General features: G+C 49.1%; 1 protein-coding gene across 1 annotated transcript; it reads right to left on the bottom strand.

Moving 5' to 3' along the window:
• Window positions 1-9,459: 9,459 nt before the first annotated feature.
• On the bottom strand, window positions 9,460-11,094 carry LOC120849986. The gene has a single exon (XM_040222314.1). The coding sequence runs from the start codon at window positions 11,092-11,094 to the stop codon at window positions 9,460-9,462; it is 1,635 nt and encodes a 544-aa protein (XP_040078248.1).
• Window positions 11,095-27,694: the final 16,600 nt, after the last annotated feature.

The following is a 27,694-nucleotide window of genomic DNA, read 5'->3' as shown; positions in this document are numbered from 1 at the left end:
GGGAGCCGAGGCGAGGGATCGACGCACAGCTGGCGGGGACACCCGGCGGCGAACGAGGACTCGGGGGATGATGCGGGGACCCGCCGCGAGCTCGGCCGGGCACGTGGAGTGCCCCACGCGCCAGCCCGCTCTCCCCCGGCGGCTGGGACCCCGCGGCTCGCGCGGTCTGCCTCCGCACAGAGCCGTGCCTCCGCAGGGGACGCACTGCCTCGGGGCCTTGGGCTGCTGCCGTCGGGAAGAGCGACGGAGAGGGCTATTTATTCGCTTCGATGCCCGATGGTTGCTCGCTGCTGCCTCCGTGTCGCGGCTCGTGTAACGTCAAAAGGACCATGCGACGTTTTTTTCGTATACTTCGTTTCATCTCATGGTCGGTGACAGGTTGAGAATGCACTATACTCGTATCCACCTGAAGAACCATAATAAAAGAACTCCCTTTCCTCAAGGAGCATGTCTATTTGTGCCCATTATGTAAAGAATTAAGATGTATGTAGGTGTGTTTTAGATTGGCAATATGTCATCTTATCAAGACGCACACAATTCAAAATCCGAAAGCATATTTTCAACCCCGACAGCTTTGACTGCGTATGCGCGGTAAAGCTTCTACTGCACTTTTAACCAGTCACCGATTATACCGTACCATGCTGTCAAAGCTCCTGAATCGCGCTTGTCTCGAGTTAGCGTTTGGTCGGCATGCGCTGTCGTGGAAATGAGACGCTACATGAAGCCACGTCCTCGAATTGGTAACGTTTTAGTTTACAGCACTCTACACCCACTATGAAACGAAACATAAATAAACATCTAAAAAAAACTTCCGTTTTTTTTTGTTTTTTTTTAAAATATATATGGTAACGAGAACAAAAATTTTAAAGTTGCAGCAGGCGTTAGTCACGGGCCTTTGCCGGGTTGGAAAATGGATCAGTCCGGCAATAGACCTGTTCGAAATTATGTGTGCCCCCAGCGTCTGCTTTACGGATTGTGACGTTCAGATGTACGGCACGTGAAATTATCCAAGGAGCTGTTGTGAAATTCGACAATTGTGAGACAATTTTCGTCCGCCCAGTCCGACCGCCGCAGGTGCACGGCCGTGAGCGTCGTCGCCAGGTGGTGCCGGTGAGCTGGACCCGGAAGCAAAGCGAGATGCACCATGGGGTCGCCAACGTGCCCTCGTACAAGGGGACGACGTGGCCTTCTGCGAGGGTTCATCAAGTTGACCGATGCCAGTGTAAACACGGGACGTAATTACCAACCGGCCCCTCGTCGTCCCGACAGCTTTGGGACGCTCCTGGACAAAGGAGGGGGCTCCGCGCCCTTTCCCCAGGTACGAGCGTTTATGGGATTATTTCCCTACCACACGGAAGCCAAGACGCCTGCCATTCGGACTTCCATGGCGCCGTGGGCCGCCGAGATTGACCGGCGACACAGTGACCAAGGACGTCTGGCCCGACGGTGAGCGTGACGGGAGTGGCGGTGTGTGAGGAAAAGAGGTGGGGCATGCCTGGACGTTGGGAATAATGACCCCACTGCTTTGGTCGAGGCATTGACCATGGGGATTCCCTGCTGGCGATATGGGGAAATGCGACTCTGTAAAAGGAGCAGGGCCGAGCGTCTCAGCACGGCTAACGCGTCTCAGCTCGGAGCGTGGAGCGAAAGCTTGCGCTGGGAACCTCCTGGGTTCGATCCCCGCCGCCCCCGCCCGTTTCGATCTGGATGAGTTTCGTACCGGCACGCATTCGTGTAATCACTATTGCGTGATGCACGTTAAAAAACCCAGGTTAGCGGTTGTACTGCACTGGCTAAATTTCTCATCTACAGCTAGGAGACCGATCACCCGTTGAGGCGTACCACCATCAAGGCTCCATAAACATACAAAGCAAGCCAATTTCTTTTTTTATTGCTAGCGTGTGCTTTCAAGTGCTATCAAGTTGAACCTGTCAATATGTAAATAAACAGAGTTATACGAGACTCCCTGGTCCTTCCCGGTTCCTGCATCCCGATGAGGTTCTGCCCTGGCTCGGCTCCTTGCTGTAACCAAAGTCCCGGACAACCACTTGGTCGCGACGAAGCGAACTCAAATGTTTATGTTTATCAGTTCTTGATTTAAGAACACAGAGAAGGCAGAATAAAGCAAAACAGAGTTTGTGATGACCTTCTTTTTCATTCGCTTTATTTGTGCGTGTGCTCGGAGCTCCTAATGATCAGAAAGAATGAATCGTTCCGCTACCAGGATATATGAAGCGTTCGAGACGGCACCCCCGAGCGTACATCCGAACAGCCCCACAATTCACCTCGTTGCAAGTTCTACTAGGATTTTCCGGAAAGGTCTACTTCCGTCACTATTCTGAATGGTCGTGAACAGTAGCCGGCAATCTAACATTCAAGCCGTATTATTTTTCATTTATTTTTTAACAGCGGTAGCCGTTTGTGTTCTTTTTTTCTTTTTTTGTCAAAAAAATGTTAATGTACGAAGGCAAAACCCGATTCTGCAGCAGAGGCACTGCTCTCCCTCTCCCCGGCGTTCGTCACATGTACACGCCAACTGCGGCAAAGCTCTCTCTCCTCCGCACGGCCACTTTTAAAGTCCCGCGGGGCACAGGACGTCATCATTTGGTATTGACCGCGTCACGACCAAATCAGCAAAATTTACACGCAAAAAAAAAAAAAAAAGCCCTGTGCAATTTTTTCATTGCAGAGGAGATATAATTTCTCGATCTTTATACTAAAATAAATCTGGAGCGCCTACTTTTCTGCAAAACACTCGAGAGATCCCATCGCTGCAATCTGAGGAGAAAGCTGGGCGAACGACGAGGCTGAGCATGTGCTTAGACACAAAGAAACAGTCTTCGCTGTGGAACTCATCGGCTCTCCCAACTTCCAAGTGCTTTGCGGGAAACTAGGCACTCCAGATTCTTTAGTGTTCATTATATCTGCTAGTGTACGTTGTAGTTCCTAAGATCGGAGCTCAATATTATTTTGAGGTCTTTGTAGTGTCAGTGCAGGAATGTAGACTACTGTGGTTTTATCACTCGCTTTTCTATATCACATTCATCAGTTGAATAAACGGTCCAATTGGTCTCGATTAGTCTTATCTACATAACTTTTTTTTTTCTTCTGCGCTAATTTTCCTGTTTGATTTCTTTCCCCTTTCTGCAATTCGATCTATAAAATGTAAGTCTCTTTGTTTATCGTTAAATACCCACGGATACAAACTAATGTAAGCTATGTCTATGAGGAGAGCAAGTCGTCTGCTTCCTTGGTCAGGAGTGGCGGTGACGTCAGAACGACGCCGAGTTCTTATTGGCTGATTGAAAAAAAAAAATAGTGTGTAGACCTCAATGCTGGATGCCTTGGGGTCTACCCACTATTTTTTTCAACCAGCCAATGAGAGCTCGACGTCGTTCTGACGTCAGCACCACTCCTGACCAAGGAAGCAGACGACTTGCTCTTTCGCAGGGTGCGTGGTAGAGACGACCAATCGCGGAGAATGATAGAAGGATTTCATCGAACGACGAAGCTCAGTATACCCGATTAGATATTAAAACAACGATTCGCGCGCACAGACGACGAGCACGACGCTTCACTCGCTCACTCTCAAAAAAAAAAAAAATATATATATATATATTCTACTGCGGTTTTTCAAAAGGTTAAAATGCCGCGTAAATAAAAACTCCACTTCCTTTTCACATAAAAAAAAAAAAATCTTTTGATTTTTTGTTGTTGTCTTTTGCCACCATTGGCGTTCCTTCCGGCTCTGGCAGCCCAAGCCTGCGCTGGCTTTCCAGCAGGAAGCTGTCACCGGCCGACCTTCCGCAACCCAGGCAGAGGCACCCTCGATTTCTCGTCGGGTCGACGAGGGCCCCCCCGGGGCAGGCAGGCCGTCGAATTCTGAGCCCGTCCTCGACCGAAAGCGCTGCAGTCCGCGCGGAGCGACCGGTACGACGTCCTTCGTCGGACCCCTGCGTCAGCGGGTAACCGCTGGCGACGTTCCTTAGCTCGTGGCGGTCATTTCGATGACAAAGGTGCTTCTTTAACGTGAAATAAGTGTATACGGAAATGTAAAGGTTTTTATTTCATTTTTTGAGTAACTTTTACGAGGAAGTTTGTTCGTGGTATCAGGAAAGCTGCCAGTCCGAATTGTCAAACTTGCAACACTCTGAATACCATAGAACAGATCTTCATGGCACGTATACTCTTCACGCCTCCAAGAAAAGGGCACTCGAGATGACACTCTAGAATAGATAATAGACCAATTATCGTTGAGAAATTGCTCGACGGCTGAGGGTTAATTCGATGCTCCGTTAAGACAACCATAACCTCAATTTTCTTTTCTTTCTGTTTTCTCATTTTCGAGACAAGGGGTTGGCACCGACCCTCTAAAGTATGCCATAACGTCCCTCACTTCATCGCCGTTCATATTCTCTTCCTCATATCTAATTTTATGTTGTCGCATTTTTACTCCCCCCCCCCCCCTCCCTATCCCCCTTTCCACAGTCACTGCTAGAAACGCCAGGCGTTTGTGTGCGTCATAGACGTGAGTGAAGGAACCCAGTAGCAATCTCGACGTATTTGTTCTGGTCAACATCGTGAAGTGTGTGTGTGACATTGGCACCCGCGGAAACGCGAATACTTTTATCACCCGTGTTGGGGGGCAGAGAGACGCTGCCCGAGCTCCGAGGGGCCGAGGGTCCCTAACAATAGAGTCGCCGGGGGCGCCGGGCAAGGGGACGCTGAGCCAAAGAGGCCCGACTTTCCAATTATCCAGCGCCGTATCCTCAACTTCGAGAGGCAGTGACCACAGATTTCAATTTTGACGGGCCGCGGCGTGATTCAAAGAAGAAGGAATTTTGGGGGTGGTGCTTCGGTTCGGATATTATGACGCCCTATATCCAGACTCGAGATTTTTTTTCCTTCTGGGTGTAACATTGAGGCCCACGGAGGGATCTGACCGAAGGGGGAGAGTCTGTAAGAAAGCCCCAGCGTGGATTGCGGCAAGAGGCACCTGATTCTCGGACAGAACTAGAAAACAAAACGGGAGCATATTCCAGGCGCGTTTTGGGTCAAGTGGTTTTACCAGTAAAGAAATCCAAAAATCGCGTGAGAGCCGAGACAAGAGATCTGTCAGTTACGTAACAGTCGAGTCAAAATATTCAACACCTCGAGAGATCCAACGAGTCGTGAGATGTAACGCGTCGAAAGATTCGATATGGATCAAAAGGCTCTACAAGTCAATAGATTCATGGTTAGTCAAGAGGTTTAATACGAGATATTTTTGGATCTTGGATCACTTGACTCGTTGGACCTCTTGACCAGAAACGGCGAGCGGGCACGTCCTATCCCAAGCCCAACAATAAAAGCCCCTCTTTGATTTAGAGTCGTGCTCTGTCTCTTCTCCTCACTCTTGAAGAGACCCAAAAGGTGGTTGAACCACTATAGTCTCCGGTGGTGGTCACCTCAACATGCTCGCGCCCCAAGTTCTCGCACTCCTGGGGAAAGAGGTTGGTTTCCAAAGAGCTCCTGTAGCTTTCATATGGGATACGGCCGACTGATTACCGTTTCATATCCGCACTCGCGCGAAAAATAAAAATTGGAACAACAGCTTGCTCATTATTACGACAGCCAGATCGACAAACACCTGGAATAGGTCGGCAGCGAGGGCACCAGCGGAAAACTAAATGAAAGCACTTCATACGTTTCAGCGCCACGATGCTCGAAGTCGTAAAACGCTCTGATGTACCAGCCACCCTGATCACTATTTCCTTGTTCCTTGTACTAACTCATGACGCCACATCACGGAGTAGTGAAATCTCCAAGGTTCAGACTCTAAAACGCGCTACCACACGCAAATAAAAAAAAAAGGATCGATTAGAATTTTTTTTTTGTGTCCCAGGATGCTATCGAAACGCCAACACCTACCGTAATATCCCGAGAAATAGCCCACCTGAAATCGAAAGGGTATTGGGTGAAAAAAAGGAGTGGGCTAACTTTCGGTATGCGATAAAAAAAAGTTGAAAAAAAAAATGCTAGTTTGAGTTTTTGTAACCTGCGAAACTTGTAATTGCGGGGAGGGGCGATGAACAAAAATGTTCTTCCCAGTCATCAATGTGCGCTTATCTCCCACCGTGGCTAAGGGACACCATTTCTGCCGAGGTCACCTATGGCTAGGGCCCTGCAATTACTGAAAGTAGGTTATTTTGCCGTGCATTTGAAAATAAAAATAGCAAATCAGGCCAAAAATAGGTGTGGGTATATTCGGGGGTCGGGGCATCTCTCGGGATATTTCGGTAATCAGTTTAGCGAATGAGGCTGTGTAGGTATTATCAGATATCGTGCATCAGTTGTGGATGACTTCTATCTCTCTTCTCGTTGGTTGAGCAGATTGAAGAAAGACGCTAAAGTTGAGGTTTGGGCGAGTTGGTACCTACTTCGGAATTAAAAACAGTGTGAAAAGACGAGGACAAGACAAAGAAGTGACACGGACGTAGCACTGCGAAAGACTCCCGATTAATGTTCCAAATACATCGTGGGGCAGCATACCCGTAGATATTTCTGAGAGCGCATACCCTAAACATAAAATAAAATATTGTGCTGTATACTTTCCCGGAGAACACTCAGAGAGTCAGTCACTGCAGTACGGTATATATGGAGAGCTCGTGAAATAGAGACGATAAAAATATATTTAGACCTAAAACTGGGGTCGCGATGTGCCACTTAGCATGATGCAAGCACGTGAAACGTACACTCTAAAAAATGTTTGTGCTTTTACTTTCACGCGCAACACTCGGAGAGCCAATCACCGCAACTTACGGAGGCAGCTCAGCGAATGACACAGACGAAACATTTGTTTAGACCAAAAAACGCAGACTGAGTTGTGGCATTAATCAATGCAAAACGTCACGCTTGCATTGCTTAATGTCACAACTCAGGCTGCGTTTTTTGGTCTCAACATCAGTTTCGGCATTGTCATTCGCTGAGCTCCCCCCGTAAGTCGCGGTGATTGGCTCTCCGAGTGTTGTGCGAGAAAGCAGACGCACGGGCTTTTTTTAGAGTGCATACTGCTTAGTATTAATTGAAAACTTCATATTTGGCGCTCATATTCGTTGAGCTCCCGTCGTATATCGCAGCGAGTGCATTAAAAACAAAAACAAGAACGTTTCTGAAACGTCATGCTCATTTATGCCCATGGTGCACATTAGTTGTTGATGTTGTTGTTTTCAATTTTCTCATTCGCCCCACCGAACCCTTCTGACGGTGATTGGCTGCCTCCGTGTTCTGTAAAAATGCACTCACAAATGTTTTTTTTTTTTGTTTTTTTTCAGTGATATGTTTTGTGGGAAAGTAGACGCAAGAGTGCCTTTGAGTGTGAAAGCGCGACTGCGTTTTACGACTCCCTTTGCGTCCCACAACAACGCGTTTCGCGACGGACCTTGGTTGCCACGACAACCGTCTCGCCGCAAGCGTTTATAAGCGGTCGCAACGTGATCGGTCACAATGAGACGCAAATGTCGGAAACAAACTTCAGATGTTGGCATGCACTGCTGTCTAAAAAAACGCCCGTGAGTTCACTTTCCTGGAGAACACGAAGACAGCCAATACTGTAATGCCGAAAGCCATTTGAAGTGCTTCGAATAAATAAATAAATAAAGTTATGCGGAGCGCAAGTTCGTCTGCTTCTTGCACAGGGGTTGCAATGATGACAGAACACCGGGCACTTATTGGCAGGTAGAAAAAAAAATAGTGGGTATCCTTTTAATTTAAGCCAATCAGAGCTCAGCGTCGTTCTGACGTCACCACAACTCCCACGCAAGAAGCAGACGACTTGCTCTCCGCATGTTTAAAAGCTCAGTGTAAAGCCCTCTTGTTCGTCTGTGTGGCTGCCACCCTGTTCTGCAAAAAAAGTCAACTCACCAAACTTTTTTTTTTTTTTTTTTTTTTTTTTAGCGCGAAGGGGCCATTTTTGGGAATCGCCTGCTCAAGAGGTGTTTGTTGTGAAGATACGCGCATTGTTACCCTGGAGATCCCCCAACCGTTTTCCGCTAAGTGGCGCCAGTAATTTCTAAATAGAATCGTCGATTCCGCGATAGCCGGCTCCTCGAGCCCCCCGCATGACCGCGCAGTGCGCGCCTTGTAGCGTCTGGGAGGGTGACGACCTCAGGCGCGGACCCACTAGTCGGGGCTGTGGCTCGCTGCTACCATGGCCCCGAGGAAACACGCCTGGAGTGGGAGTACTGAAGGAGAACTTTTATATACAGCGAATATACAAAAGCATGGTCGACTAATTAATCGGCAATCGGCAGTCTGCAGTCGGCGACTTCGGGCTCTCTGAGCCCATGTTATATAACCCTCCGAGGGCGAGAAGTCCCGCGGAGCGTGAGAGGAGACTTCCAGGCATTCACATGGTGTTCGAAGTTCGCAAAGGCTGATGCAATTTCCGGGTGTTCTTTCGCCAAGGGCAGATGATGCAATCCCTCCACGTTCTTGCACCGCTTCGGCGGCTGATGCAAGGAGTCGACGCTCTTGCTGAAACCCAACACCGATGGACCCACACACAAACAGGCACGCGCACGCACGCCGGTGCTTCTCCTTCCGAATGCTGGCGGTCCCAGACGGTCTCGTGGCCTCCGGGAGATGTTGTTTTTGTGTTTGGAGCACTCCTCGAAAGCCACCACGGGCCCGATGACTCAAGGGTCGGTCTCGGGAACCCGAACGTGACTGTCTAGCGCCGTCGGCAAGCGCCGGGGCCCATCGTGTCAATAGGCTTTGCTGACGTTGGCGACAGGTGAAGGCCAAGTCCGGGGGCCTTTCACAACAGCTCCTCCGCCGCCGGGGAGAGAGTCTTGAGGGGGAGCAGTCCACACTGGTCCCTTGAAAGACGTGGTCTCACGGCTGGTCTGGCGACTGAGGTCCAGGCTGGAGTCCACACTGCGAAGTGGCCGTAACAAAGACCAACAACACCAAACCAAACTCCGCGCAGGCAAGCGCCCAGCCCCCAATCTCTCAAATCCGCCAGACCAAAACCAAAACGAACAACAACAACAAAAAAATTGCCTCGCGAAAGTTCCGTACTATTCTGTCAACGAAAAACACGCACAAAGAAACTTATTTCCTCTGCCAGGTTGCTTTAGCGAAAGAAACTTTTGCAGACTAATAAAAGCCCTCTAACGCTCAACCCAAAGTAAAACGGACTCCCGTGAAAAAAAAACACATTACAAACCGTAATGTAACTCATATAGGGCATATCCCTATTAAATTCGAGCATCCTTCATAAAGCAAACTCTACCGCATATAAAACCGCTTTAAAGGAACTTTACCGTCAACACAACGAGCTAAAGCCGAACGAAACGCAAAACTCGGACTCTCGAAAAATGAAAAGCTCATAAACTTGCCGAATAACATAGTCGGCTCAATAACACTAAAAAAACCACGTTTAGCCCTCCCTTTTCCGTCGAAAGTCATTCTTTGCCTCTAACCCACGCCCTGTTTGTTCTTGGCATCACTCGGACTGTTCAAGTTCTTCTCCTTGGACTTGCGTGCAGGCACAAAGTTGCAGTCCCAGAGATCTCCCTTGGTCTCCACGTCCGACGTGACACCACGTTGAACCACGGGCGATGAACTGTGCTTCCGTCTGGAACCTCGCTGAGTCGTCCCAGGCTCGTTGGTACCTTCTCCAGGCTCCTTGCTCGCACTTGAGCTGTAGGTTCGTGGCTTGTTGGGATGGAGGTCCTGGAGTTTTCCCGCTCCCAGCTTCGAGGACCGCGTCCTCTTCTTGGGGAGGCGCTCGTCGTGCTTGCCTTGACGTTCTTTGCAGGAAGCGTTGCTGCCAGAACGTACAACGCTGATCCGGCGCTGCCTCTTCCTTTTTGGTCTCGGACGCTTGTTCATGATTGCATCCGAGTTCTTGGTCTCAGATCCACCATGCCGCGAGCACGACGACGTCCTCAGGTGCACTTGCGTCCGGTCTGGTTTGTCCAGCCTGGGCTCCTTCGTGTCCCCGGCGGGTCCCTTGCCCGCGCAGCCGCCGCCGGTTGCAGATCCCTTGGGATGGCCAACTTGGGGTCTCCCATCCTCCAACCTCGATGACGACTCGCTGCCAGACGCGCACTCGTCGATGTTCTCCTGGCACCTGGACTCTGTGGATGGTCTGGAGTCGGGGTTCTGCAACCGCACCAGGCAGGACTGATTGATCTCGTCGAACGAAATCTCAATTACCTCCCTCCTGGTGGGCCGCTTGGACTCCTGCGACGGCACCGTGGGCTTGGTCATGAAGCCGCACGGGTGCCGATCAGAGCGGTCAGGACCCTGGCTTGTTTGCTGGACCGCTATCTCCGGCATTTTGGCGCTGCTCTCCATGAGCTGGCTGGACTTCCCCGGCGTCGTCTCCGTCTTGGCGTCGCCTTCGTCCTCCGGGAAGTCGCAGCTGGACGCCCGAAGAGCCTTCTCTTCTTTCTCCCGCAGCTCGGGGTCGATTTTGTGCGGAACGGCGTCGGTCTTGCGAGGAACAGCGTCGGTCGCGTCGAAAGAACCCCGCTGGTTTCCGGTCACCTCGGTGTCCCCAGCTTCGGTTTTCTTCTTTTCGTGACACACCAATTCTGTCGCTGCTTCCACGTCACTTTCACCGTCCCGGCGCTCGGAGTTTGGGTCGGGCTTGCGAAGAACGGCGACGGTCGTGTCGGGAGAAAGACGCTGGTTTTCGGTCATCTCTCTGTCCCCAGCTCCCACTTTCTCCTTTCCCTGACACGCCTTCCCTGTCACCCCTTCAACGCCTCTTGTCGCTCGGCGAAAAGACTCCAACTCCCGCGTTTTCTTCGCGAGCTCGAGCTGCTCAAACTTGTAGTCGAGCCGCTCCATTTCGCGCTTATGCTCGCGCTTTTCGAGTTCCCATCTCGCAGTCTCGAGAGCCCTCTCGTCGGCCCGCTTTCTGCGTTCCTCCTGTTCCTTTCCGCGAACCTCCTCCAGAGCCTCTGTGAACTCCTCAATGCTGACGTCTTCGGCCTGAAGGAGTTCTATGATGTGCGGTTTTCTTCTCGTCTGCCCCAAATCGATTCCTAATTTGGTACAAACTTGTACCAACTCACGCAAGCGGAATGCCTCCAGACTCATGATCTAGCTTGTGCTGGCTCTCTTTCCCACAAAATTGCTCGCGTCAGAACGGTCACACAGTCCTTCTGACAACGACTATCTCCAACCCCCATAGGCAAAACTTAGAGCCAATGGGTCTGGCAGATTGAGAAAGAAAGGGTCGGGCACTCACCCACACAAGAAGTCATGGTCCGGCGAAGTCGACCCCGCCGCTGCCATCCAGTTGTAGCGTCTGGGAGGGTGACGACCTCAGGCGCGGACCCACTAGTCGGGGCTGTGGCTCGCTGCTACCATGGCCCCGAGGAAACACGCCTGGAGTGGGAGTACTGAAGGAGAACTTTTATATACAGCGAATATACAAAAGCATGGTCGACTAATTAATCGGCAATCGGCAGTCTGCAGTCGGCGACTTCGGGCTCTCTGAGCCCATGTTATATAACCCTCCGAGGGCGAGAAGTCCCGCGGAGCGTGAGAGGAGACTTCCAGGCATTCACATGGTGTTCGAAGTTCGCAAAGGCTGATGCAATTTCCGGGTGTTCTTTCGCCAAGGGCAGATGATGCAATCCCTCCACGTTCTTGCACCGCTTCGGCGGCTGATGCAAGGAGTCGACGCTCTTGCTGAAACCCAACACCGATGGACCCACACACAAACAGGCACGCGCACGCACGCCGGTGCTTCTCCTTCCGAATGCTGGCGGTCCCAGACGGTCTCGTGGCCTCCGGGAGATGTTGTTTTTGTGTTTGGAGCACTCCTCGAAAGCCACCACGGGCCCGATGACTCAAGGGTCGGTCTCGGGAACCCGAACGTGACTGTCTAGCGCCGTCGGCAAGCGCCGGGGCCCATCGTGTCAATAGGCTTTGCTGACGTTGGCGACAGGTGAAGGCCAAGTCCGGGGGCCTTTCACAACAGCCTGCGACAGACCGTCGGCGCTTCGGCGGCCACGAAAAGAGCGGGCGACCGGGCACCGCTGCCCATCCTCGGCCGTGGCACAGGTAGGCACAGGTGCGCGCGGGACGGCTTCCCTCGCGGCCGTGCACTCCTCGCAGGTGGCTCGCCCGTCGCTTCGAGGAAGCGCTCGGCGAGAGAGGGGCCGCGGCGGCGGTGGCACAAGTGCGTCGAACAGGTGGCCCCCTCGGGCGCCCGCCCGGTGGGCTGCGGCCCCGAGGAATGCGCATTCCGAGGCAACGGCACCCCTCCGTTGCCGCCGCCGCCGAGGGGGGGGGGCCCTTCCCCCCCGGCGCCAGTCACGCTCGTCCCCTGCTGCTGCAACCGCACTCGTCGTCGTGACCACGAGGGGGGACGCCGCCAGCCTCCGCCCCGCGCGCGGTCGGGGCAACAGCCACCTGATTTCTTCTTGGTCGGCCGAAAAGCAAAGCCGTCACTTGTTTACGCTCTCTTTCCGTTTTGTGGTTATCTATTTGCCCGCTTATTTATTTCGACGCTGCGATACGTCGTTCGGTCTCGTGCAATTGGGTGCATGCGCTGTACGTGACGAGGGCCGAGCAAGAGTGTCGGCGCGAGGATTTGAGATACGGGGAGGGGGAGACCGACAGCGAGATGCGGTTTTGATTCTTGAACAGGCGAAGGTCTTTCTCTCGAAACGTTGGGGCAGACCGAAACTGGGGAGTTTTGCAGTCGCCGCTTTGGGCACGGCTGACTAGTGAGAAGAAGAGTTTAGATGGGAGAGATGAGCCACATTTGTGTTGTTGTTGTTGTTTTTTTTTTTTGTTTTTTTTTTGCGATGGGGCTGTTTGTTTGTTTTTTTCTTTCCGTAATGGGGGGGTGTCTACTGATAAGGTTGTGCTTAGCCTTCAGTTTCTTTTAATGGGTATTAAATCTCCAAACTACGGTACCTTGACCATCGGACGCAATGCTGGTTGGTAGCAGTATGGTATTAACGCAATCTACTTGTAAGGCACGTATTTGTATCGGTCTTTTAGCAGCTATTACTTCACCCAGAGAAATGACCGGATGACGTCTCTAAAGATGACAGCGCGGTTTCACATGACAATACGCCATCTTTTTTCTTAGAGGTTGTTGAACTCAAGCTTATACTTTGACCTCGGAAGTTGGGTATAATGCAGGGAAAGCCAAGGACGCAAGCGCTTGGTCTTTGAAAGAGCTCAAATTCACCGTAATTCACCGTATCCAGACTGGATTTTGTATGATGTATAAGCAGTGTGACCCCGCCTTGAGAAAAGCCGCAATCTCGTGGCGGCATCGGATTCCTACGCTGCCGGCCCTTGTCACCACCTCCACACTAATACATCACATTCTGTGTTGTCACTGCCCTTTGCCACACCAGTACGACAATGGGGCGACTTTTTTCATTGCTTCTCACCCAGACGCAAAATGCCAAATCACTAACCTGTAAACGCATGCGCGGAGTCTGAAAGTTTGCAGAGGAGAGCTACTGCGCATGCTCACAATGGGTTGCACACCCGAGAGCAGAAAGCTAGCAGTCCGCAGAAGACGATGTTATTGGAATGGCCTACATAGACCAACACGCTGTTTACAAACAAGCTCGCGTTTGTCCACACTGGGTGTGGGCAGTACGCTTGCACAGAAACCAGGCTCGCGGGAAGTGAAGCGCCTGCGCATGCGCAGTAAACAACAACAGCGCCATCGTAGCGCCGTGACGTCAGAGAGCTAGAGCTCTTCTTGCAAATCAGAGAAGCATGTCGGTATGTTCTGAGGTAGACCTTTAGATGTCCGAGTCCTGCTTCCAGCGTACCCCTCACGAAAGGCCCCGCACCCACGGCCCGCGCTAAGCCCGCAGCAGGTCCCGAACGGTGCCCTAGCCGGCGGCCACCGACGCGAGGGGTCAAGCGGGGACGTGCCCCGCCAAACAGGTGTGGCCGGTGGAGGTGCGGCGGCGTCCGGAGCCCCCGCTGGGCCCTGCGAGGGGACCCCAAGGTCGGCCGTGCACCCGCAACGAGGGAAGTGTCCGGGGGATTCCACGCCGGGACGTCCTGCGGACAACCCCGGGGGCGCGGGGGACCCCCTGTGCTTGTTTCGGGGGTTACGTGTTATTATGGGTGGGGTTGCCGACGGTTGGAGCTCACTGGGAAAGAACCACCAATGCACGCGGCACATTGTTTCGAGGGATCGGCGTAAATAATAGGCGCGGAAACGCCGGTGACTGGCCAGTGGCAATTTTTTCTTCACATTCGTCGATGTATTTCTTTTGCGTGGTCGGGGTGAAGGAGAGTAAAACTTTGTTTTTACAATCATTAGAAGGTTTTATACTATTAATGGTGTAAAACATTTTTAATGAGTACAAGTTTTACAGAACTTTACACCCTTAAGGGTGTAAATGTTTTTGGCGTCCTAAGGGTGTTACGCCAACAACCTCAATGCTGGTGGACGCTCGAAAAAATAAGATGTTTGCGATCTTAGCAGCATCCTAGGCATATTTTTTTTTACGGGCAGCAAATTTACGAACAATAAGAACCACACGCAGTCTTAACATACAGAAAAACAGTAAATACGGACTAATAGATCATACACGAGAAAATAAATCATGACCCTGAGACTGCTCGCCTTATATACTTCACAATTTGAAATCTCACATTCACAGGTGCACCGCGTCCCCAATTACGAGAATTACACGTATGTTGCTTTGTTCTTGTGAATCTTTCGCGTAATACATAATGTATCCGTGGAGCGAAAGCTCGCGCTGCAGAACCCTGCGGTCCTGGGCTCAATCTCTATCCCTGCCCGTTTTGATCTGGATGAGCATCGTTCAGGCGTGCTGTCGTGCGTCACACTGATGCACGTCAAAGACACCATGCTGGCAAATGGTACTAGACCGGCTAATTTTCTCATCGACGGCTGGGACACTAGATGCCCATGGAGGTTGACTAACTTCCGGTTGTATAAACACAACACAATTAAACTTATATATCTAAGCTCAAAGAATGTACGACAAAGCATTGGTAGAGGAAAGGTTCATTCAAGATCATCGCTAAAACAATCTAGCTAAAGCGGGTGTTCAATGCGACGAACACCCTTCAAAAAGGACCGGTGTTCGCCTCACTTTAGCCTTTTCCACGCCCTCTTAAACCCTTCAAAAATGGAGGTTGTTCAATGCAACATCACCCTATTTTACGATGGAAAATGGTGTATCATGTCAAAATAAAGGCACTGCAAGGTTGTACTCAAGAGTACGTCTCTGGAACAGCGTTTTGAACAACTTTACGGATGTACATATTTTTAGCGTGTATTCCACTGCGTTTAGTCTTTGCGTTTGAGCAGTATTGTACGGTCGTGACGTCGGACTACTTTTTCACCTAATTATTTTGCCGATTTAAGTACTGGAATCGACACGGTTACAAAATGAAAACCAATGCACTTCCATGTCATATTAGCTAAACTAAACGTGATCAAATCGTACAAAAAATCTGAAACTCCAGGGATGACAGAGAAGGCTGTAATCATGTGCTTAACTACCGTACAAGCTCTTTCTTTCTTTCCTCCTTTCTCTATTTTTCTTTCTCTTTTTCATTACCGGTGTGCAAGCTCACCGCGTTTTCAAATATCGCGAAGGTTGAAAAACGACTGTCTTTTCGTAAAAGTGAAGTTGTACGAAACGGCTTTAAGAAGCAGCTCGTTCATTGCGGAATTTTGACAAGTGTCACAGCACTGGGCCTTGCCATGAACTATGGTCGTATTGTCAGTCGTGATTGTTCAACGTGCATTGCAAGCAAGTGTACTGCCACAGGCATTCATGAGGAGACAAATTATGACTACCGTTTTTTTTTGTTGTTGTTTTTTTTTTGTATAAATTGTTTTATTTCTTTTTGTATCTTTGGTGCATCTAAATCGTGTTACGAACTATATCAACCGGTGTTGTGCTTTCAGTACTTCTAAGTCGTTTTTGTTTTAGTATTTCCAAATATAATGTTACAAAGAAGCACACAAAAAAACGAAAAAAACTTACTGTGTTTATACTTGAGTCCGAAGCTGTCGAGAACGACATGGGCGATCGAAAAGTATATATTCTTTCGCGTTTAAACCAAAACTCACTCGAAGAACGCTACAAAAAAGATTGTCAGATAATGTTTGTTTTAAAATGATAATAATAATAATAATAATAATAATAATAGTAATAATAATAAACACCATCCCGCTGCGATCGTCTCGGCTCCACGCAGTATCCCCCCTTCTCCAACTGCGATCCCAGACACATAATGTCCCAGGAAGTCGCCAAGACATGTTTGCAAGTATGACCTCTATAGGAACCGGCCCGCCGCCTTGTTGCTGGTGTGGACAAATCGTCCGACCGTCAAGCCTTCGTTTCTAAGGCGTGCCACTGGGGCCAGACTCGTGTCCCATTAATGCGTTTTCCACTCACGGTGACCAGCCTAGCTTTTGAAGCATGACTGCTTGCAGACGTGGAGACTATTCATAGTCCCGGCATTCGGTATAGTCAAGATTCTTTTGGTCGAGGACATGTGTCGCAAACAAAGCAAGCTGTCGCGATCATCGCTCCCTCCCCGCCGCGCCGGCGGGAGTATTCCTCGATCGTTCCTCCGGTTATCTGGGCTCGATGGGAGGCGGAGGGGTCGGCGTCCGGAAGGGATCGAGGAAGTGTGGGAAGAGCGGGAGCGCGCAGGGCGACCATCAGAACGCCAGGTTCCCCGCTGAAAGGACTCGAGGCACGCGCCTGTCACCGGCGGCCCCGTGAATCATGGACGCCATTATGGGGCGTCGAATGAATCACGCGGGCTGCTGCTGCAGCAGCCAGCGGTCGTAGCGCCGACTCTGATGGCGGAGGTGGCGCTGTGCGGCGGCGAGCGCCAGAACTCTTCGAGTGGGGAAGCAGTGCCGCGGGCGCGTGCGCTCCCAGCACTCGTGCAGCTGCAGGTCTCCGACTTTGAGTGCAACCGCGTCAGGACCCCTCCCCGGATTGTCTACGCACCGCGACACTGTTAGCGCGAATAAACCATTGCAAGATGTCTCTGTTTTTCTCTCAGTATTAGAGGAGTGTCACCAAAACTAGTGGTGGAAAATGCTTATTTGGGAACTTGGAGTACAAACTTAAGTGGTACGTCTCGATGCCCGCCGGTACCCGTTTGAAGTAGAATTCTAGAAAGCGCCGAAGTCGTGTTCGTACTAACATCGTCGTGCAGTGCCACTCGACTTGAGGAATGGTCCAAAGGAGACACCAGCTACAGGAGCACTCATTACAATGTCTCAGTCACAACCAATTCATTTGAGATTAACTTTCGGGTCTGTAGCGTCGTCGGTATATGCTTGTAGTGTTAGACATTGTATTCGTGCCTAAGATCCTAGTTTCCCAGTAGTAAAAACTTAATATTATTTACAAAAGTGCGGCTAGATAACATCTACGATGTGGCCGTTCAAAAACATGTTCGCAGGATGTCGAATTGAACCAAAAACCGAAAACCGGTGCAAAACCGTTATTTTTGACGGAGCCGGAACAAAACCGTAACCGAAATCAAGCATTTAATATTAGACCCGATTCGGAACGGAAGCGTAATCTCATGTAGCGGTTTCCGGTTTATTGGAAAACGGTTCGACATAGTAGGGACTTTTAGCAAACCTACCGTTCTCCGCGTACCGCACTACCGGAGCATTTGAAGCGTGGCGCGCGCTTAAAAGCATGCTTCAAAGGCTCGGCTAGTGTGGTGCGCAGAACACGATAACGGTTTGCTAAAAGTCCCGATGAAATCTGAGCCGCGTCCTTTTGTCGGTGGTGGCGCGAAATCAATCAAATATTCTAGACGATGGCGTTAGTGGCGCAGTTCTGACTGAACAAACGGCGGCGACGTGGAGTCAACTCAGTAATAATGAAACAAACAAAAAGCTTTCACGTGCAGCGCCACTTGGCGACGGCGAGTCGTCACGGTCAAAGAACGCTATGAGCCACCGGAGGGTGTCGTGTGGCCTTCTCGTTGGGCGCTTTGACGCGAGAGCGCCAAGTCACGTGACAACTTCAAGCTACATTGGAGCGGGCAGCTTGTAGCGTCTGGAACATCTTAAAACGGAGTATAAGCATCTGACTTTGCCAAGAGGCTAAAGAGCTATTCTTTCTGTACCCGCGTATCATGTGTGCGTGTGTTTCATTTCTTGCTGCTAAGCAATATTCCTCAAGAAGAGAGGAAGCCCACATACGCATCAAAATAAAAAAAAAAGAAGATTGCCCTGCATTTGTGCTGCTACCTAAAACGTACTTGGTTTAGCGCTAGTTAGTAACCTCCAGGCTTTTCTTTTCGAGCATTGCCTCCAGGTGTCTCCAGCCCTCTCCACCCACTCCTCTCCAAACCACTGACTTCCCCTATCTGTGTCCACAGGGTATGGGGAAGGACGGGTTGCGGCCGGTCCCGTGTCAATTTTCCTACTAAATCTAGCCGGTAAACTGAATTTGTGTAGGTCACGTGCCGTTAATTTTCCCGCTAAATCTAACAGGGAAACTGCAGTTGTGTATAGGTCTTGTGACGTCATTTTCCCATTAAATTTACCGAGGAAACTGCATTGGTGTTGACGTCACGTGACGTCAATTTTTTCTCGAAATTTAGGGGGGAAATTAGATTCGTGTATTGGGCACGAGACATAAAGTCATGTAACATAATTTTTCCCGCTAAATTTAGCGGGGAAACTGAATTGGTTTTGAGGTCACGTGACGTCAATTTTCTCGTTAAATCTAGCGGGAAAACCGAAGGCATGTGACGTCACGGCCCACGGTATTACAAAATGCGGCATCTTGAAATGCGGCTTCATGAAATCCGGAGAAACTAGGCAAAGAATGCTTCACGTTAAAGGGAAGTTGAAGCGATTCTGTAGTTGAATAAAAACACCTAAATCGCCTTCATTTGGCCTCCAGAATCACGAATATCAAGATAATATTTTTTTTTAATTTCAATTTTGTGCACGGAGGCTGCAAAAGATCATTTTCAAAATACCGCTCAAGCCCCTCCATCCCAGAGTGTTACGTCATAAAAGGAGTTTTCGAAATCTCCGCTCTGGCGCATCTTCAGCGCCTTGTTATTTTAAAAAGGTCACACAAAGACGTCACGGCTGCAGTGCGGAGAAATATACCTGGCAAGCTTGCGAGTGCCACGCGCTGCCCACACGAGCGACACGCGATTGGCGGCCCAAAGATCTGTTAAACGACGGGTTGAATGCTTTTCGTGTTTTCTCGCGTTTAGCTACATTCCTCTTCGGGGAAAAAGAGCGTGATATTCAGATTTACCGGGAAGAAATACTGTAGAATTCACCTTTACCTCGCTTAATATTCTTTTTCTAAAAACTTTTTCAGCTTTTTTGAAAAAAAAATAAAAAAAGGCTTGAGGTACATTTAAGCACTTCTTATGAGTTGTGAACACGAAAGCATGAATGTCGTTCTTGCGCACGTCCTCGTGAAGTGGCCGCCGCTGCTTTCCAGAACGGCGGCACGACCGATTTTTTTCCTCGCGCTGGCGGTCTGCCTGAGCAGCGCTGGCGGCGCTAGGCGGTGTGGGCACGCAGCGCCATGGGGTGGCCCTCATTGAAACTGACGCGCAGCGGCCAATGGAAGCCTCGTTCCTTGAAACTATGACGCGCGTCAGCCAATGAGACCGAAGCCAAAATTCATCAGATTTCGCATCTTCACTGCGCTCCATTGGGAGCGGGGAAACTATAGGTGCCTTTTGGCTAAGCTTTTCGCGCGGCTTCAGAGCTGGGAGCCATCACATTGCGGCTTCACTTGGAAAAAAGGATTTTAGGTGCCGTCTGACGCGGCTTCAAAGCTGATGACGTCGGCTCGCTCTCTGGGACAGTTAACGCTTTCGCATTAAAAAACCGACGGTTGTCGACGTGTTTGTTCTGCGGTGGTAAAATCAATCGCTCAGAGCAGCCTAGAGCCCTAAAAGCGTCGTTTTTTTTTTTTTTTTTTTTTTTGTATTTGTTTACTACAAGCAACATGTCTCCCGGTCTTTGTGTCCTTTTTTGTTTTAACTTCCTTAGACTGCCCTTTACTGTATTTCTCCACTTGAACTCAGTCGTTGTTCGAAGGCGTTCGGGTGTGGGTGTCCGCGAGTGCGGTGCGTGCTACCGTCATGGCGTCATTGTGTGTCGGTTGATTTACTTTACTGTAATGTGGTACTCCTTCGGAGTGCCTGTATGGCCACTTAATTTGCGTAGAGTGGTGTTTGTGATAAAAAAAAAGTCAAGATCACAAAACGAAATGAAGCATGTATCTGTTTTGCTGCCCTCATTTCCGCAGGACGGCTCTGATGACCTTTTTTTTAATGCAAATGACGTCGTGTTGAACACATCTTTTCTTAACGACTGGAAGCTGTGAAACTTTCTTTTAACGCGTCAGCATTAATGCCGTGGTACATGCTCTGACCCTGGACGTCGTTGAGCACTCGTTTATAGAGTTCACAACGTCACCATGGGATGGCGCCATACCTCTACCAACCGAAGGTCGCCGGCGATTTGGGGGACGGCGGGTGTATCACTACTAGGGTGCGTGCCAACCTCCCTCCCCCCCCTTTCACGTCACAAGGCCGGCGTGTAGGTGCGCGCTTTGAATGCCCTGGAAGCTCCTGCCATCGACTTTGAAGACCTGTGGACACACACGGGTTGAGGTTCTGTTCTTCGGCGTGCCACGCCGTTCTTGACACGCAGTCGTCTTAAGGCCCGTTCACACTCTTGCGACCGAGTACGACCGAGAGAGACCTGACCGGTTTTTAAGCCCCTTGCGGTCTCTTAGGACCAGCTCGGCAGCACGCATCCGGTCCTAAGAAGTCGCAAAAGGCTCAAAAACCGGTCTGGTCTCTCTCGGTCTTACTCGGTCGCAAGAGTGTGAACGGCGCTTTACCATGTCACCGGGTGGTAAGCGCACAGTTTCGCCTCCCCTGCATGCACAACATGTACGCACAACAACAAAACGGCTCTTTCGTTTTCCGCGCATCGCGTGCACGTCCTTCATGCACGCACTAAGTGACTTGATCTGCCTGCACCAAGGGGAAGAGGGGTTTCGCGAATGTTCACTCCGCGGAAAAGTGCTGAGACGCTGCATTCACCATGCTTTGTTATATGTAACCGCTGCGCGAAATGATCACGCATTTCTCCGAAAATCAGCGAAATGGCAGCGGCGATTTCGGCCCATTCTTTTAAGAACCGGTTCGAACCGGTTCGCTCTTGGAGGAACCGGTAACTAAATCGTTATTTCGAATTCATCACTGTACCGGAACCGAACTGGAACAAAATGCAAAGCTACTGAATTCGAACTCGATCTAAACTAGAATAATGACCGGTTCGACTCTCTGCGTTATAGGCCATCGCTGCACTCAGTTAAATTAGAGACGCGTCCTTCGGTGACTAAGAGAGCTCTCGGCAGAGCCGCCTGAAAAAATATATCCTCCCCCGTTCAAATGGACGCCCGTTCGAAGTTCTCGATCGATGGAGAGGCTGCGCTCGCCTGCGTCTGAACGATCACGCACGCACAGTCGCTGGAAAATACGAAACCCATGGAGGGCATTGGAAGGGGCAGAAACGCGGAATGCGACACTGCGTCAGTCCAGCGAAAACGCAGACTAAATTGACGCATATCCACTGACCGCTTTAACTGAGTCTGTCGTGCTGTCTGCGGGACCCCACAATACATTTGTAGCGTAAATATCTACACATCACACCGTCTGAATTCTTAATGTAAATATTATAAATTAATAGAGGGTCGGTGCTTACGTTTACCTGTGAAATGTCATCTGCTCTTGCTTCACTTCTGTTCAAATCAAAATCACTGCCTGCTTGATTTCCTCGCACGCACCCCACACGTTGTCGATGCTTCCGTGTGATTAGCGTGCGCCTCTTTAATACGGATATGCCCATCATATTCACGTTTTGCTATACTGGCAGAACTCATATTACCACGGGTTGAACTGTGGCGGCCAGTAATGCTGTATACTTATAGGCCATTCCCATGCACAGCACCCCAGAGTACAATTTTACAGTCCAGCACATTCGTTGCCTCAAGCTAGCTGCTTCATATGATGCGATTTTACTTGTGATTTCGCAATTGTAACGTCGCTCGTGGAAAAAAAAAAAAAAAAAACATAGTGGAGGATGCGTTTTTTGACGTGGCAGTTGCGGAATCGTAAGTAACATCGCATCATGTTAATCGGGCTTCAGAATGCGAGCAAGGCACGCGCCGTTCGCACGAACTCTAAAGATGGCACTTGCCAAGCTGTAATTCTTCGGTGAAATGGTTCGGCGCCATTTACAGCGTTCGTCCGGATACAGCGCGTGTTTTGGCCAGCTTTTCGAAGCGACGAGCATGCGCGTGTTGGGCTGTGAAGACTATTTATTTATTTATTTATTTATTACATGTACCCTCAGGGCCTTTGGCATTGAAGAGGGGAGTGGTTACAAAAATGGTGTTGGAGTAAAAGAAAGCAGTTACTAGAAATACAAAAAAATGGCGTCTATTCATACAATATTAGTTAAGGCGTTCTTGAACAGGTGGAGGTCTTCGATTGAAGCTGTTGGTACGGGAAGGCGATTCCACTCTTCTGATGTGCGTGGGAGAAATGACTGAAAAAAAGCATTAGTCCTGCACGATGGGACACCGACCTTATGGACGTGATCTAATCGAGATGAAACGTATTGGGGAGGTAATATAAGTTCGGTGCGGAGATGGGGGTGATAAAATAACTTGTGAAAGAGGCAAAGACGAAAGTTTTTACGACGAGATGACAAAGACGGTAAGTCAAGGCTGAATTTCATTGTGGTTATGCTCGCAGTTCTGTTATAGTTGGACAAGATAAAGCGAACAGAGTTATTCTGGACCATTTCGAGTGAGTGAATTAGATTTTCATGACAAGGGTCCCAGGCTGAAACGGCATATTCAAGTTTTGGACGAATTAGTGTTTTGTAAAGTAAAAGTTTTAGAGATGAGGGAACTTTTGCAAAATTACGTCGAAGATATCCCAACATACGGTTAGCGTTATTAATTATATATGTTATATGAACTGTCCAAGTGAGATTTGATGTGATGTGAATACCAAGATATTTATAACTAGTCACAGCATCTAGGGGCGAGTTATGAAGATGGTAAACAGGTAGATTATGATTTTTCCTGGACACCCGCATAAATTTACATTTGTTAATGTTCAATTGCATGCACCACGTTTTGCACCAAACAGAAATAGCGTTAAGATCGGACTGGAGCGTGTTAATGTCATTTTCACAAGTTATTTCCCTAAATACAACACAATCATCGGCAAACAAATGAATATGGGAAGAGACACAAGAGGGTAGATCATTAATGTATATAAGAAAAAGAAGAGGTCCGAGCACAGAGCCTTGTGGCACACCGGAGTGAACGCCACTCGGCTGAGAGAGGTGATTATTACCTACAATGAACTGCGAGCGGTTAACCAGAAAACATTCAAGCCAGATAAGGAGTTTTGGGTCAAGGTTAAGTTGGTGCAATTTATAGAGTAATAGCTTATGGCTTACCTTATCAGAAGCTTTTGAAAAATCTAAAAAGATGCAATCGGCTAATGAGGAATGGTCAAGAATAACATTTAGTTTATGAAGGACTGATACCAATTGTGTTTCACATGAGTAGGTTTTTCGAAAGCCATGTTGTGACGACGTGAAAAACGAATTAGATTCAAGGAAGTTGGCGAGGTTCGAAGATAGTATATGTTCGAAAATTTTACATGGGATGCTGGTTAGTGATATTGGTCGGTAATTAAGTGGAGAATGCTTGTTACCTGATTTATGAAGTGGAATCACCTTCCCGACCGTCCACTCAGCTGGAAGACAACCATTATCGATGGTCTGTTGAAAAATTTTTGACAGGATAACTGAACAATAAACGCTCGTACAATTTAAAAATTTGGGGCTGATGAGGTCACAACCAGGAGCGGAGGAAAGTTTAAGTGATCTAATTATGCTTTCGACACCTAAAGGATCTATGATTATCGGGAACATAGCAGGGTAGTCGTAAGAATAGGTATTTGGTAGTGAGATGTCGGAAGTTACAGAAAAATTACGCGTAAAAATTTCATTGAAGATAAACGGACATTGATGAGGGGGAATGAGATTCCCTGAACTGTCAACTAATGAAATATTATCATCATCAGCAGGATTTATCACGCGCCAAAATTTTTTAATGTCGGTTACAAGCATGGATGGTAAGGTAGTATTATGGTATTTTTCTCTGGCTGTTTTAATGGCCGCCACGTATTCATCAGAAGCCAGTTTGTAAGCGGCCCAACGAGCATCGTCTGATGATGAATTGGCCGATCTGTACAATCGCTTTTTTCTGTTAGATAGACGTCTGATGTGGGGGTTATACCAGGGAGCATTACTGTTAGATATGATAGTGCGGGTAGGAATGTACTTATTAGTTAAGTCGTTGATCTTGGCCACGAAGATATCCCAGTTGGATTGCACGCTGCGAATTTCAAAGTCCTTTAAAAATATTTCGAGGAAGACAGATAGATCACTATTAATAGCCTCAAAATTTGCCTTTTGATAATTACGAATAGTTTTCATTTTTCTTTTAGTCTTAACGCGCTGCAGGTTGACGTGAAATGACAAAAGGGTATGATCACTCAAGCCAGGTAAGTAAGTAATTTCTGAGATGAGATCAGGGCAAGATGTTAGTACAAGGTCTAGTGTATTCGCGACTGATTCGGTTATTCTTGTGGGTTGCTTGACAAGTTGCGTGAATGAAAACAGAGAACATAGATTTAGAAATTCATCTGCTAGAGTGGAAAAAGGTTGCATACAAGGCGATTCGCTGTCCCATGAAATATTAGGAATGTTAAAATCGCCCAGTAAAAATAAAGGTAATGTAGGATGACGAGACACAACTAGGTTAATTACATCATGTAGCTCGTTTACGAAGGTGGAAGAATAATTAGGGGAACGATAGCAAGTACCAACAATAACTTTTTGCCCATTCATTTCAATAATAGCCCATACCATTTCCAAGTTGCTGGGGATATGAATACACTGGGAAGGCAATTCCTTGGAAATGGCCAAAAGAACGCCGCCGCCTCGACGCGTTGTGCGGTCGCAGCGATAGACAGAGAAACAATGTGCTGACTCGAAGATTTCGTGATCGCGAAAATGAGGATGCAACCAGGTTTCAGTTAATGCTATGATATGAGCATTGCAGGTATCTATAGCTGAGGTTAGTGAATCGCGCTTATTAGTTATGCTACGAATGTTACAGAAAAGAACCGATACATCAGATACGTTAAGACCACTGCCCCTCGCGTTTCCCTATCTCTCCTCGTGTGCTGAGGTGCTCGGCTGTGGGTTATCAGGGGCGCGTTGGGGCGCAAGTTCGACTACGCTCTCGGTTGCCATGTCATACACGTATTGCTTTTTGTTTATAACGAGCTTATTGTGGCGCAGTTGGAATTTTGGTGACTGAGGTAGGTTTTTAGCAAACTCGATAAGCTTTCTTCGAGCAATACGCGTGGCGGGCGAGAAATCTTCGCTAACAGTAACGTTTATTTCCCTCAGCTTAGCGCGTGCCGAAAGGATCTTATCTTTTATTTTGTAGCCAGAAAGCTTAACTATGATGGGGCGGCATTTGTTCGGCGTGAGTGGCCCCAGACGATGGGCGCGTTCAATGGAATTTTCAGGCATGGTATCGAGTGCGTTTGTCAAAATTCTTTTCACGTGTGCCTCAGACTGCTCCCATGACTCGCGGGAGTCGGGAATGCCATAAAAGAGTAAGTTGTCACGCCGCGACCTGTCCTCCAGTTCGTCGAGGCGGGATTCCATTGAGTCATGCTGAGTGGTTAGCACTTTTACCGAGTCCTGAATTTCGACCAGGTTCGTGTTAAAATTGTCGAGTACCTTTGTTTTTTCTTCAAGGGCGTCTAGCCGTTTTTGAATGTGGCCAATTTTAGTTTCAATATTTTTTTGGCCAGTCTTTATTGATTTTACGTCAGCGACCAGCTCAACTTGACTCTGTGCCGATTGAACAGACCGTGCCTGAAGGTCTTTTAAAAGGTGAAAAAGGACAGCCATCTGTTCGGACGGCTCGTCAGGCAGAGTGTCAACCTCCAGAAGTGTCCCAGAACGAGTATGAGGGCCCGGATTCACTTCGACGTCACCGCAGCGCAATAGCAACCGAAACATCGAAAAACAATCACAAGCAATTTCACAAAGCACTCCTGGGCACGGGAGCAAGAGCAAGTAGGGGTCGTTATTTTTTTTGGCATAAAGAGAAAATTGATTACAGACCTGCAAAGCGCAGAAGCGCGGCATTAGGGCCATGTCGACGCCACTGCTCCCGTGCCCACTGGAGAAGCAGTCGCGCTGCCAGCCGTTTAAGAGGAGGGCGGGAATTGATGTCGCTGTCGATGACGCTGCGGGACCACGAACTGGTTGCAGCAGACGAGGGTGATCCGGGACAAAAGAGCTGACGACGTGCTGCTGGCCGACGCTCTCGTTAGATTGTAATCCGATGGGGTATCCGGCCGTATCGCTTGGCAAAGTTGAAGGCAGGGGCAGGAAAAATGCCAGGAATGCCTGCAAAGCGCAGAAGCGCGGCATTAGGGCCATGTCGACGCCACTGCTCCCGTGCCCACTGGAGAAGCAGTCGCGCTGCCAGCCGTTTAAGAGGAGGGCGGGAATTGATGTCGCTGTCGATGACGCTGCGGGACCACGAACTGGTTGCAGCAGACGAGGGTGATCCGGGACAAAAGAGCTGACGACGTGCTGCTGGCCGACGCTCTCGTTAGATTGTAATCCGATGGGGTATCCGGCCGTATCGCTTGGCAAAGTTGAAGGCAGGGGCAGGAAAAATGCCAGGAATGCCTGCAAAGCGCAGAAGCGCGGCATTAGGGCCATGTCGACGCCACTGCTCCCGTGCCCACTCCGCGCGCAGTTATTTTGTCAACATTGGAACAGCGTCTGGGGAGTCACGGGAGTTTTATGTGGAGCGGTGTGGGAGCTACGGGATCGAGCGTATACCACTAAAACCACCGAATTAGCCACGCGTCGGAATAACGACACTGCAGCGATCTTGGTGTTTAAAATCATTGTGGTCTCTTATCCGAAGCTTTATCTGAAATCACGGGAAACACTTTTTCGTCCTCCAGAATTGTTAAAACTGTCCGCGACAGACCGAAACAATATTACCTGAGCTTTCTGACGCAGTTTCTGAAGCTCTGGAAGTCGCATTTTTGAATGCTGCCAATTGTGCCAGCTGTGAACCGGGCACCAAGATGGCGGCGCCCACTAGCAGATTGGGGAATCGAGTGCCGGTACTCTAAGCGATCAAACAATCTACAAGCCGGCTTCTGTTTTCTCTTTGCGAGGAGGTATATGGTCAGTGGTGTGCTGGTGTTTTGAAGGTAACATTTTCACATGGTCTGAACCTGCAGTTGGGCCGGCATAGCCGTTCTGTCGCGGTAAGCGAAAGCGCCTCATACGTGTCGTCACGGAGCTTGACGAAGATATGCATTGTGAGGATATGGCAGAGGTGCGTAATTGAATTTTGCATCAATTTCAAAAGATTTTGAACTGCTCTGTATAACACTTTGTTATATATAACCCGGCCGTACTTGTCGCTATGTGAGTTCTAAGCATTTTGAACACCGAAAAAAAAAAAGGGTTGCATAGAATGAAGTT

This window comes from Ixodes scapularis, unplaced genomic scaffold (assembly GCF_016920785.2).
Source record: "Ixodes scapularis isolate PalLabHiFi unplaced genomic scaffold, ASM1692078v2 PGA_scaffold3__209_contigs__length_174095766, whole genome shotgun sequence".
NCBI classification, from domain to species: Eukaryota; Metazoa; Arthropoda; class Arachnida; order Ixodida; family Ixodidae; genus Ixodes; species Ixodes scapularis.
This window is presented reverse-complemented; position numbering and strand designations above follow the sequence as displayed.

What these genes read in the sequence shown, in the direction of transcription:
- LOC120849986 (XM_040222314.1), bottom strand. Translation starts at nt 11,094, where the DNA reads ATGAGTCTGGAGGCATTCCGCTTGCGTGAGTTGGTACAAGTTTGTACC.